The sequence below is a fragment of the Seriola aureovittata genome, chromosome 23 (assembly GCF_021018895.1).
Source record: "Seriola aureovittata isolate HTS-2021-v1 ecotype China chromosome 23, ASM2101889v1, whole genome shotgun sequence".
NCBI lineage: Eukaryota > Metazoa > Chordata > Actinopteri > Carangiformes > Carangidae > Seriola > Seriola aureovittata.
In genome coordinates, this window is record NC_079386.1 from 8,491,348 (window position 1) to 8,505,688 (window position 14,341).

General features: G+C 39.2%; 1 protein-coding gene across 3 annotated transcripts in view; it reads left to right on the forward strand.

Moving 5' to 3' along the window:
• kcnip4a (potassium voltage-gated channel interacting protein 4a) overlaps nucleotides 1-14,341 on the forward strand; it is a 129,361-nt gene that overhangs the window by 7,511 nt on the left and 107,509 nt on the right. The window contains exons 1-3 of one of the 3 annotated variants that reach the window (XM_056369386.1): nucleotides 7,504-7,589; nucleotides 7,695-7,852; nucleotides 8,671-8,822. The exons of the other annotated variants lie outside the window; for them this stretch is intronic. Of the exons in view, the coding sequence (XP_056225361.1) occupies nucleotides 8,684-8,822 (139 nt within the window). The 5' untranslated portion in view covers nucleotides 7,504-7,589; nucleotides 7,695-7,852; nucleotides 8,671-8,683. Of the gene's footprint in view, nucleotides 1-7,503; nucleotides 7,590-7,694; nucleotides 7,853-8,670; nucleotides 8,823-14,341 lie in introns of those variants that run through there. 3 annotated transcript variants of the gene reach the window in all.

Sequence of the window (14,341 nt, forward strand, 5' to 3'; positions counted from 1 at the left end):
GTGTGTGTGTGTGTGTGTGTGTGTGTGTGTGTGTGTGTTTGTGTGTGTCAGGTCTTGCTGTTTGAAACCGTGCATTGTCAAAAATGTTTGCCGGTGTTTAATTTCTCATACTTTCCTCATGTTACAGTTTTTTTTTCCCTTCTCTAAAACTGGATGCTACATTGCCGTAATGCCACAGTCCATTTAACAAGTTGAAGAGGGAGCAAGTTTTAGAGGGACCAGGCAAATGTGAACTGATGGACTGTCCGCACTATTCATTTTCATTATGCTGAGTTGCCTTCTCCCAGGAGCTTTGTCAATTACCCATTTAAAAAGTGCTGAACCCTTATTCATGCAATAATTAATACTGGTGCATAATTGAAGCATGATAATGAACAAATGCTGTGATTGACACATAATTGTATCAGCAAAATTGTTAGGTGGTTGTTATTCCCGTTTTTCATTATCTTGTGTGACATTTCGATTAGCCTGTGCAACTGAAGCTGATACTTGTAATTTGAATAAACCAGTTGCATTCTGGGGATGCCGGACTCCTTAACTAGACTAGGAAAGAAGCTTCTCTTAGTGTGAGGTTATATAAAGAAGTTATAGACACCTTTTTTTTTTTTCTGTAGATCTGACACTGACCTTAGCTTTCTCGTGGCTAGTATGTTCTCCATCCTATCAGATTACTCGGCCATGGTTCAAGAGGTGATTGTATCAATTTCAGGTTAGCTTAAATAAATAAGTGAACAACCGCTGTTTCTGCAAGAATGCCATTATGGAGCTATCATGTTTCAAAATGAGTAAGAAAATAGATCCTGGGTTTACTGATATATACTTTACTGAGATGAGCCTATACATCTGTAAATACTGCATTGCAGTATATTTAATCGACAGGGCTGGTTCCCCTCTTGCATTCTGCTAATTTTAGCCGCCACTTTGGAGGACAAGGTCACGGTGGGTGTGTGAGAAATTGGGAAGAGTAAGCATGTGTGTGTGTTGGAGGGAAGCAGATAGCCTAGATGCAAACAGCTCAATGCGTCTTCTGACTGGCCCTGCTGTGACTACCAACTGACCTGCTAACACTGAACCACAGGGTTTCTGACCACCATGACATTGGAGCTGGGAAGGAAAGATGGCATCGAAAGCAGAAGCTCATTTCATGCTATTGCAACAGAGAATAATGAGTGCTCTTTTTTCTTTTTTCTTTTTTTAATGCTCCAACCTGTGACAGAATATTTCACAAGGTTCTGCAGTGGCTGTAGCTATTGTGTGTATGTGCTTAAAGTTTCATGGGCGGGCTGGGATGAGGCAATCATTTGAAAGTTGAAAGTTTAGAAATCCTAAAATGTAATATTTCCTTTTATTTTGGAGCACATTATTTATGCATTTACACCATTTTGGCGAGTATTACAGACACAAAAAGACAGAGCTGTAGTGATGGCCCTCACTTGTAAGTCGCTTTGGATAAAAGCGTCTGGAAAATGAGTAAATGTAATGCCATGTAAATTTAGCACAGAAAAACATTTCAAGTGAACAAGTTATAATAGTGAATCCCCAGAGTTAGAGGATAATTGTTGCATCCAACATACAACCTCATACACATGTCATGTGGCAGAAAGTCCTGTTAGTACATCAAATAAGCACTAGGCCATTTATATTGGAAGTGAACAGGTTCCAGTATAATGCAAAATAAATTTGAGCGCGAAAGAAAAAAACAACTGAAGGGCACTCAGAGCGCACACCTCCACCAAAGCCAATGTCAAATTGACTCAGACATGGATGAAAACATAACTTCCTTGGTGAAGAAATATAATACATACAATGAAAGGTTTTCCTTCTATGTAGATATTGAAAATCTAGTTAACCCTGTAAGACCCAGGCATAGAAAAAAATGAGCAAAACATTTTTTCACCTTCCAGAAGTTGTTGTAGGAGGCCTCTGATGCAGAAATTAAAGTTATTTTTTAGAATTTTTTATGTTTTTAGTAAGTTTTTGGGAAAATGTAATATTGCAGTGTTGGGCCTAAGGGGGAGTAGAATTTCTGTATTTGTACTCACATTGTCTGAACATATATACAGAACAACTCAGGCTTCCTTTGCAGGGTTGACTACCTATTTAGCCCCATAATAGTATACATTGTGAATGATAAAACAACATTCATATCTTTATGAATAGTCATTTATTTGTTAAAAAGAAACGTAGGATAAAATTTAGATTGCAAATCTAGTTGTTCTATTTACAAAACTAAATTTTGTCATAGTCCACAGAGTGTAGAGTCACAGTGTATAGACAATCTCTCCATGCTGGTGGCATTCTGAAATGGAAAAAATGAAAAATAATGAGATACATATACAAGATAGATATGATTATTATTTGTAGTAGATAACCTGAAAGAATAGGTAGACAGTATTGTGTGACTGTGGAAAAGATTCAGATTAGATCTTGGATCTTCACTCTGAACACTTCCACCACTCTGTCTGTTATCATACTAAAAGGGATGCATGCATCCATCCCCCAGAACATATGCCTGTTGCATTGTTCAGGGACAGGTGAGAGTGGTCTGCAATGTGGGCATGAACAAAGCAACAAGCATCCCCCAACCCACCCCAAAACATTCAGAACCTGTATCCAGTCTCCACATGCAACAAGCAGCTTTTGGGCAAACACACAAAGCTAAAAAAAGGCCAAGATCAGTGAAAATCAGGAACATTTTGCTTTTTTCTGGCTTCAGTCGACTTCTCTGATCTTATCTTAGCCTTTATATCATAAATACAGGAATTAAAACAGGCAGGTTCCCCTGCTGATTTCATTACAACCTGTAACAAAAATGAATATTTTTTTTCCAAAAGATTTAACATAGGAAGCTCCACTCAACTGCTACATCTCTAAGTATTAACATTGCACTTGAGTAGTAGAGGCAGTTAGTGAACTCTACTTATTAATGTGGTGGAGAACATTCAAGAAATAAAAGAGCTGATTTTATGTTATGTCGGTGATGCTGCTGTGTAGCAACCTCCTTTGCCATGGATAATGGCTTCTGTAATGGGCTACTGCATTATCCTTGCAAGGTTTTATGGAAATGCAGAGCTTGACTCAAATGAGCCTGTTGTCTTGAATGTATGTCTTCCATCATTTTGTACTGAGGAAACAGGGTTGTTGATATTCCCATAGCTTTTCTAAAACTCCCTGCAACACTGAGAGGAAAAGGCGAGAGTCACTGTTGGCCTTAAAGGGACAGAGGACATAACGCACAGTTGTGCCAGTTCTGACTGAATTGAACGTCATTCGTATCATTCAAGTTTAGTACCACTTACAAATTTCAGAGGTCTGTGCGTCATTTTTTGTTAGATACGCTAATACGCTTTTGAGCAGTAGAAACACATCTAAAGCTAAGTCAGATGTGGCAAGAAACTTGTGTTGGACAAACAAGAAATGAAATCCAAGTTGTAAAAATAATTATGTAACAGCAAAAGCTGTTTTGGAATGTCAGTTATTTAATGATTACTTATTTGCTGCCTGGAAAAACAATTTCATTTTAATGCAAAAGCACAAGCTGAGGATGTAAACCCAAGTGCATTAAAAAAAAAAAAAAAAAAAATGAGACCATGGCCAGGGACACATACACAACTAAAAGGACCCGTGGTAAAATGGAAATGACATGATAATGCTCTCAATTATTCAGTAAAAGGTGAATTTTTCTGACTTGGCCTTCAGGCTATAGCAGGGTTGCTTAGTTTACATGTGTATGATTTAATAATACATGCAAGGGGAAGTTGTTTTCAGCAGCATATTTTTAATGATTTTTTTTTCTTCATGCACAATAACTGTTCAAACCAAAGCAATGACTGTATCAACCATTTGTCACCCAATGACAGAACTGTTGGGTCTTAATTGATTTCACAAAGCATATTAGCAAATGGCTTCTGACTTAATCAATAGATGCCTTTACTAGCGAAATAGAGAATATTATGTGTGCAAGGGCTCCATGAGTTCACTAATATCAGTATCACAACACCTAAATATCAGTATATTCACTTGTTTTTGCATTTGTTAACTTCCAAGCTCACTGAGATGCTTTGGGATCACTACTTTACTTTGCCAAGTGCTTGTGCTAACAAGCCTATTGTGCATAGATGTCTTGGCTTTCTTCAGTCGGTGAATAGATGCTTGGTGGGATCAGTTACCTGTGAGTCTGCCTGTGTGCATAAGCTGGCTGCTGATTTCTATGCTGCTGCCATTTACCAGTGTAGAGAGGGTGCACTGGTATGAAATTATTTTCTTAATTGCTGAAGATATTTTGCTTTTGGTTGTTTTTTTGCCACTGTGATTCAAGATATTTTCATGCCATTGATTTGCTCATACTGTATAGTGACCTGCCTATGTTTCAGCAGCATGAAGGCTGCATTGGATTTGCACATACAGTACTTCCCCACATGATGTTGCCTGTTTTGGGGCGGTTTTCACATGCCTCAATGCACATTCAGTTCTCTAATGAAGGGTAATGTTGTATGGCGGCTTCTGTGTCGCACGCAACCCCATTCACAAAGTATTTTTTTCTGTAGTATTCTGTATATTGGTTTTATGACACAGGATAATTGGTGTAGTCACATATTCTTTGCTTTACCAATTAATCTTGTCATAATTGTTTCTATTCTATGGTTTACACTGCAGTTACAGTCAGCTGTACTCAGTGGCCACTTTTGCTGATGGTCTGATGGTCATCTGCCTGTCACTGCTACATTTCATTAGAAGAGATTGTTTTGTTTTTGGATGGCCACATGGCAGTTGGTGCCTTTCCAACCCAGCATGGTCTGTATCCTGTCCCGTTTTGAAAGGGAAATTTAGTATTGCCCAATCTCCTTCATGCTGGTGTATGTTTTCAGGGAGTGACAAAGTCAGAGTCTTCATGCCAAATACCAAATCTCTACATACTTAATCATATAATATAATGCAACTCTAAATCCACTCCACATAACTTGGATGTCTGAATTTATTTCAGAATACATTACAGCAAATTGCTTCTGACATAATCGATAGGCGTCTGTATTACAGGAACAATGAAGATTTGAGTGTGTAAGGGATCCACAATCTCAGTGATATATCTTATACACAAACCACATAGCACCTAAAAGTCTGCGTACAGCAGCTAATGTATGTGGATTGTATTTCAGTCATTTTTCATGGATTGATTTGAGCAGGGCAGATAATCGTAACTGAGAATGATTGGACAGCAAGAGTAATCCACTCATTCCCAAACTACATTCAGATTTGTTTTCTGTTCACTGTGATATGAGTTGTGTGTGTGTGTGTGTGTGTGTGTGTAACCGTAGACTGTGTAGCTGCAACATGCTTGAGTAAAGTATATAACATTAAAGTGCGACAAAAACTTAAACATGACATGTAAAAGAGAGGGAAGGAGGGAGAAGGTCTTTGAACCTCTGTTCACTCTCCGTCATTGCACAAACTTAATGCCGCTGAATTCACAATATAGATTTTCTCTTGTACATGTTTTTTCTACATAAGAAGTAGTTTGAAATTTGGTCACGGCTCATAAATACTACCATAACCAGATGTCATTAACGAGCTGTTGCGCTGCAGAAAAAAAATCATTATTTTATAACCATTTCATTGTCTGACAAAATGAAACAAATATACAGGTTAATGACAGCTGCTGTGCTGCGCTGTGGCTATATTGACATTTAAAGTGAATGCTGAAAAAAGCTGCCGATTCTGTCTGGAAATGACACTAATGAGAGCGGTGAGGGTAGAGTCGCAGGCTGTAATATCAAATAATGAGCTGAAATGCTGGGAACTGCAGGGTTGGGTAATAACTCGGGTGTTTTTGCCACTACAAGCAACGATTTCACATACAGGAATGACAATAATTGATTATAGCAGGTTTAAGAGACTGTTTTGTAGGTATCGTTCAAACCTGGTCATGACTCTCAGAAGTCAACTGTACTGGGTCTTGGAGTTAACTAATACTTGACTAAGGTGTCCTTGAATATCAATAAGCAGCGACGGCTTCTTGAATATGAATAATTCAATATATTGATTAATTGGGGACAAAGCTTTCAAGGCCTCCCCCTCAGGATGTGTGCTCACCGAATGCATATCATACCATAACACTGCAACCAATCTGTTCGCTCGTTTCAATCATGCATGTGTCTTGGCCCTGCTGGGAACTGATGGCTCTATTCCCAGCACTCTCTCCAAGTGCCCCCCCCCCCCCCCCCCTTTGTTTTCTCAGGTACAGAATATGCCTTGCTCATCTCAGGGGAAGCTTTTAGATTTAGCATTGCTGTCTCCCCTCAAGCATAACCATCTATCACCGCGCAGTAATTAATATAATGTGGATTTAAATGTAAGCGTAAGCCCATTTGGCCGTTGACCATCATTTACACATGATGTACATGAATTTATGATACTTTACTCTATGTCGTAACATAAATAAAAGGATTGCAGTGAGCAGCGCTGGCAGAAATTACACAACAAACGTATTCTGGAAGGCATTACCACTGCAGTAATAAATTTGGGATAGTAAAGTGTATGTGGTAACGGCTGTGCTGTGGCGTGCATCATTTTGAGCCAAACACCAAAGTACAGAGTTTTTAAAGGGGTGGGGAGGGGGCGAGATATGCCTACCCTTCAGTTAAACACGTGTGCCCCATCACTTATTATTATTATTATTATTATTATTATTATTATTATTATTATTAACATTATAAGTATCTGACGTTAATGACTGTCTTGTTAATTAAAATTATAAAAACAAGTTGGCACACACAGAGATCAGAGAGCAAGTTCAGCTAGAGGACAAAGCCTGTGGAGAGCGGAGATTTCTGGCTCACACTTGTGTGTCACTCCCAGCAGAGTGAATGCTTGCCGATACAGCCCTTGAACTTTTGATAAATCTGTTTGGATTTGTCAACCACTGGTTTTCCTGCTGCCATCTTGGAACCACCAATAATAAGATACACACTAAGAAGAAGAAGAAGAAGAAGGTGGACGTTACCTTGTAAACATCAGCATGTTGGTATTGCCATTGGGATCATGTCAGCATGCTGAAGTTAGCATTTCACCCAACATGTTGCTGTGCTTAGGTATAGCCTTACACCATTGCAATCATGTAAATTTTTTTAGTCATTCAGCAAAAATAAATTAAAGTTCCCCAGCATACAGGAACTTAAAATAGTCCAGAACTGACAACATGTTGATCGAAATCAACAACTGTCTGCTCAAAGAATGGAGAACTGTTAATCTGACTAGACATTCAGTGCCAGCTTTTGGTGCTCAACAGTTTTGAGTACTGTGCTACAGACACATGTTTGGTCAGTACTGACAAAACACTGAGGTTTGCCCTATTCTTCCAGAGTTGTTTTACAACTGTTTAAAGATGCTGGTGATAGTGAATTGAAACTATAGATTTTTCTTGTCATATTGTGACATGGATCTTGTGTGTGTGTGTGTGTGTGTGTGTGTGTGTGTGTGTGTGTGTTTGTTTTTATGTGGCTCAAGGAGGATGATCAAAGGGCGCCTGTGTGACGACAGAGCCACCAGCTTCTTTGACAGTCTGCTTCCTCTGCTACTGGAGTTAAACACATGTATGGTCCTTTAACTTGAAACAGAAGCCACAGTGTCTCCCAGCTATTCTCTCTCTCTCTCTCTCTCTCTCTCTCTCTCACTAATTCACTGTCTCTGCCTCACAGAGCGGTCCTCGCTCTCCTCTTCCTCCTCCTCCTCCTCCCACCCCCTTTCACACTCTGTTGATCAGCTTAGGAAAGGGAAAGTGCTTGTGTGAAACCTGAGGATCACTTGCAGACTGAGGAAGCAGAGAGAGCGTGCACACCGTGTTTTAGCCTGCAAGGTAAGCTGATGGCCAGAGGGACATTTGATAGCAGTTAGCCTTCACATTGGACCCCAATTTTTTGTGCAATGAAGGATATAAAATTGTGATTCGTAGAGCAAACTACAAGTCCCTTCAGTCAGAGCAGCTGAATGATCTGTGATGTGTTGATGTGTTGATGTTTGAAACTTATGCTCTTGAAATGGGACCTTCAAGGGGATTGTAACCTTAGTACTGAGTGAGGTAGGGTATCGCTCGGTCATGTTTTATTTATTATAGTCATAAAATGTTGTTTGTTTTACTCCGGGATGATTATGTGGAGACAATTGGGATGTTTTCTGGTTTTGAATTTGAAAATCTATTAGTGTGAGGCTTATTGTAAGCAATGGATCATTGCAGGCTGGTTTGCTGTGAGACAATCTGCTCGGTGCATTTGCTTTCACCATCCCTAGTCCTTCTTTAAACAACAACTCAGGAGACATTAGAAAAGCATTTCCTAGTTCCAAAAGGGCAAGTTGAAATGTCTTGCATTTCATTATGGCCATGCATAACTCGGGGCAAAAAAAAAAACATTCCAAATTTGCATATGTACTCAAGTGTATTGCTTTAACTTCTGACAGTTTGTTGAGCGTACTGCAGTGGCTGCAGCTATTTATGTTTGTTTCCCAGAGGCAGTTAAGAGGTCATCATTTGAATTATGAGGCTAATAATAATCACGGCTGTGTTACACTATACAATCATATTTACTGCAGTCTTACAGCCCCAAATAATTAGGCCCATTTCTGCATAGAATTTATTTAGAGTCCTTGGAAATAATGGCTCACTATATTTCACAATAGTGAACTTGGAGCCATGTTTACACCAACCAAGAGGACCCAGTGGAGGGAGGATCTGCAGCACCTCCGTAAAGACCACGGCTTCTCCAAGAAAGTCCTGCTCAACTGCTGTCTTGTGCGGCGCATCATTACCTGGGCCTCTCCAAAACCCAAAGGTACCCCCCCCCCAACACACACACACACACACACACACACACCCCCCTCAGATTTACAGCTACAGATATGCACTACACAGATCCTAGGGTATTTATTTCATGGGTATGAACTGTGATTAATTATCATTAGTAGATGATTTGTCAACTACTTAGTCTAGTCTAGTTGAGTTGTATTTCGCATTCTCGTGTTGGAGAAAAAGATCTCAGGAGACTACCCCATTAAATACAATTACTGAAAATGAACAACAGTGAATTGTTTTGGCTAGAGCTTGTGTCTGGTGAACCTTGACATTTAAAGTGTAAAACTAATGAACAAAAGTAGCATTCTATGGTATATGAAAGCAAGATCAACCACTATCCCTATGTACTGATAACTAATCTGTAATCTAAGACTAATAAGACTAGCAGCAGCTTTGTTTTTAGGACTGTGTGTAGTTCAAATTCTTTCCGTTCAAAAAGTGGAGGTGATTGTAAAGCCAGCACTAGTTAAATATCAACATGTTCAGAAGAAAAGAAAATGTTTTTAAGGCTTTAAGGCATTTTTGCTATATAAAGGATTATCAACAGGCCAGTACCTGGTGAATTTGACTATTTTATGCCTAGGGCAATCAATGAATGTAGCTTTGATAATGTATTTGTCACATACTTTCAGCATTATTTATTAGACAAAAACCATGGAAAAACAGCATTTACTGCACTGAAAATCAATCCAGCAAACAAAAAAGTTACCTAAAACATGTTCAGGAGGAAGCTCGTATCAGAACTGGAAAGTCAAGGAAGCGTCGGTTTCAAATACATGTCTAGGGAATAGAAGAAATACATCAGGCACTTATAGAGCACTGCAGAAACAAATGTGTGTAAACTAATTACACACATTTGACATTGGATTTTTAAGAAACTCTGTTAACTGCACTTTTTGACTGACCTCTGACCTCACAACATGGAACAGAAGCCATCGGGTGTACGATCCAAATCCCGCTCCGGCTATCTACTACACTTAAAACATATTAATGTGGTATTGATCAGTCGTGCTTTCGCGCCAGAATTTATGATTTTACTGGAATGAAAAATGATCAGGAGGCATTGCACCATGAGTCCAAGTCGACAGCTCAAGTAAATTAATTCACTTTGAACCTAGATCAGTATTGATTACTTCTCGGGTTATATATTTACTGTGGCCATATAGCCTTATGAAATAGTATTTATAGCTAAATTTCTTGCCACTGAAACGGGCACTAAAATACTGTACAGAGAAAAAACGCTGGCCTGTCACTGGCAAACACTGTTACACTGTATCACATTTAGATACATTCAAGCATGGATTAAGCCTCCTGTCTCATATTAGGAAATTATTTCAATTCACATTTTTATGGGGGTTTTATTGTTTGTTTTATTTTTAAAATTCAGATTTTGAGAACTCTGTCAGATGTTGAAATAAACAAGACTTTTATTTTGACTTTTTTTGTCTCTAATTTAGTGACATACATTTTAGTTTTCTAGAGGTAGTGGTGATGAGAAAACAGGTTTTTCTGTTTCTGTTACATCTTGATGTCATGGCAGAGTGGGTGTTCGGTTTCCTTCCGCATCAGCCTCCGTTGTTGCTGTTTATTAGTCACACTTCCTTAATTCCTATGTTTGTTTTATATCTCAGCAACATGTCAAGCATAACCATAAAACCTGGAGCTTTTTGTAATGTCCCACACTGATGTGGCTTGTCAGGCGTTAAGACAAATGGTTTGTGTTGGGGTATGATTTAAGATGCTATTAAACAATCATGAATGTCACCGTAGGGATTCCGAAATGACGTCTGCAGTGAAGATTTTTCTGCAGGGGAAAAACAACAACAGAGGGGCTACAAAACAACTGTTTTAGTCATGAATAACAGAAGTTAGTGAGTGATTATGCATATTCACCTCTTATAGAAACGGAAAGCTTTTCTCATTTTGTAATGATTACACTCATGTCCGTGGGGCAGCTGTGGCTTCTAGATCACATAATCAGTGTTGTTTCTTCTTGTACTTAGCCTTCAGTTGGCCTCAATGTGCTTGTGTGTGCTTGTGTGTGTGTGTGTGTGTGTGTGTGTGTGTGTGTGTGTGTGTGTGTGTGTGTGTGTGTGTGTGTGCGTGTGTGCGTGTGCACCTGCGCTGTTGTCATTTGAATCTACCCCTGTACTAACATGCAAGCTGGCGTCCACAGCTGGAGCCAAACCAGGACCCAGGTGTTTCTGTCAGCCACATTTGAATTAGACAAAGCCTTTGTTTAGACTTTCATTCTTTTCACTGCTTCTTTTTTCCATTGGAAACTTGCTGCCTTCATCCCGGGGCAGGCTTCATTTTAATATTGCTTTAAGTTTTAGCTTGAGGTAGCTGAAACTGGAGCACAGTGATATCCAGCATTACGAAAGGCAATGACTTTACAGGGGCATTGCAGTGGAATTTCCAACCTTCCCCTAAGTTTTCCATTGTGTAATGTCTTTTTTTAAAACACACAGTAATAATAATCAAACAGATCATTTGGTTTTGAATCCTCTCTTCCTAGCATATGTTTTAGTCGTAGGTGTTCTCGTCATTAGTTGGCGTCTCAAACTAATAATATTATCCCCTGGTGTGGCCCAGAATAACCTCCCAGCACGCAGATGATCACACTATAAACCTGCCAGGTGGCGATAGTACCCTCCGGATGTTGGAGCAGCCTCCAGAAAATGAGCGTGATCACTAAAGCAGGTATTTCTAGAAATACACATGCACCATGTTGTGTCCTCGGGACAGAAGTCTGCTCTGAGAGAGCGCTTTACAAATCCCTGCTGTCTCTGTGACGCACTCAAATGGGTCAGTTGTTTTATCCACGGAGGAGACAGACGATGTAAAGTACTGTATGTCCCTTAGTTTTTGAGCCTGTTTGTGCATTGCATTTGTATTTAACCAGTTCATTAGTGGTAACGGCTGTTTAACAAAGGCTACAGAGAAGAAACTGGACTTTTACTCAATATGGGAGACCACAACACATTTCCTGTTACATTCATCTTATGTAAAATGTAAATGTGTATGTAAATGTTTATTTTTAATTTCTTAAGATTTGTTTTAACAATTTGTGACACTGCTTTTACAATTTATCAGTAGAAATTCTGATACTTGTATCATAGACAACTCACGGTAGAAATCCATCATTGTACCTCATCTTTACTGCCAGGAGAGGGCAGCAAGCTACAGAATAAATTGATGACTAAGCTGATGCACTGTTTGCTGCATTCAGAGCAGTGCCTTAAAAATAATGTTGAATTTTGCCAATTTAAATGGTGATAAATTTAAATGAGTGATTTTTTTCTGCTCGGAGAATGAACCATTGTTCAGGCAGGTATATAATTTGCTGCAGCAGTGCTTTAAAAAAAAAAACAAAAAAAAACAAAACAAACAACACCAAAAGAAAAATACTCAGCCTGTGGGCCGTTTTAAGATGACAAATGTTGTCTCTTAATAATGCAGCATGGTGCAGTTGTTTACCCAGCTTTATCATATTTAATTTTGACTGTATACCATACAGAGTAGGCAAAATATCACCACCAATACACTTCAGTATAATCCAATACAAAAACCCTGCAAGATAACACCCCCCTGAATACATCACATCTTTTAACACTCAAGTAGTGATGCTGTCATAAATTCTCTGAATGCCTGCACTGCAGTAGTAATTCAGTGGCCCCACATGCACTCACTACAGCTTGGATATGGGTCTTGGCTAATAATGGCACAGCACAATATTAAGATATGACAATAGGGAAATGTGAATGTGGACGCTCAACTGGCATTCTCCTTTATGATTGGACATTCAAGACTCGGAGTAGAGCATATCAATCTTCATTAGAAGCAAATACCACTTATGTGGGATTTTCACTTCAGGGAATTTGTTCCATAACTTGCTCCATTTTTCTCCTCAGATGCATTTTCAGCAGATGCTGAGACATGATAGAGAGCTGTCTGATTAGCTTCCATGGTTTTCACATGGATTTTTACATGGTTTTCTTTGTCAGCGGATATTGTAGCACATGTAAGATTTTACTGTAGTGTTGAAACACATAGGTATTTCACCCAAAGACAACATAATTCTCAGGGGAAAATCCACAGTGCATTGCCATTTAATTCCAGTCTCAGCCGGTACACCTTTACACTCTCGAGCAAATACTTTCCTCACAGATCTGCCAGATCAACAAAGCCTTGGACATGCAATCCGGATGTAGCTGTTTCCCAGTTTCTCCTTATACACACATATACACCTATATGTCCGTTGTTCTCCACAGCTTTACCTATTGAAGGAAAAGCAGCAGAATCTCACCAGCTTGAGACTGCATTCCAGGGTCATGTCCTTGAAAGAGCGCAGAAATGGCCAGGGAAATTGTTTTACTTCCATTTTGACCAAGTCAACAGTAATGAATCCCCATGAGGAAGTTGTAAGTTCAATATGCTGCACGTGTTTCTAAATCCATTTTGTTGTCAGACTAAAAACAAAAAAAAAAAGACTTTTTAATTCGACACACTTTAAACACTTTTTTTTCACTGTCACGTCTAAATCCTAAAGCCTCTCCTCATTCATTTGAATTTAATTGCTGAGAATTTGCTCACAGTGTGACACCACCTCCAACACTTTGATATCGTGTTGAGAAGCACCGCTAAAAGGCCCTTTTACAAACTTGAGCAAGTCACAATGAACAGGAGGAACATATTAAACATCATTAAGAGAGTCCTGGGTGTATGTCCTTCATGAGTATAACTAACTAACTAACTGATATAGTTGGCAGAATTATTTGGATGAGAAATCTAAATTGGCCTGTAGCTTTAAGCCAAATCACTAAACCAACTTGATTCCAAACAACCCTCAGTAAACCAACTTCCTTTCTGTTTTAATCTATTTTCCCACTTGGTCAAGAGTGCAGGCCACAGTAGATCCAAGGTGGAAATGGGAAAAGTCAATGATGGATTAGAAAGGAAGTTGAGGCAGCATGCAGCCTCTCAGTTCTGAGGAGAGGGGAAGAAGAGCGATTGCCCAGGGACTGCTGGCTGGCTGAGATGCAGACATGTCCTACTGTTGTCATTCGTTTGATTCATATGTTGTTAAAACGGCTGCTGGAGAATGAGGAGGAAAGGATCCAACAGTGACACCTTCCTGACATTAATCTTAATCATAGCATTAGCTAGTGCTGGTGACAGTCAGAGAGAAAATACTACACGCTGTTTACAACCTTTGCGCTCAGGGATGACGGTAGTGAATTTGTTTTAAGTGCAGTGGCAAGCATGTTTCACATATTGCATCTCTGCATGTCTCTTGCATATATTTCATTTGCTGAGCATCAGGTGTGATTGACGTTAGTTGTTACTGTTTGGCATGTCTTTTTATATCACACACCAGGATATATGGCCTTTTGGTATATTTTTATTAGTATTAAAATTGCTATTTGTCTATGTTTATAGTCATCAGTGCTTTGCACAAAAGGTTTCCGCTCATCATTGTGCAATTCAGTTAATGCA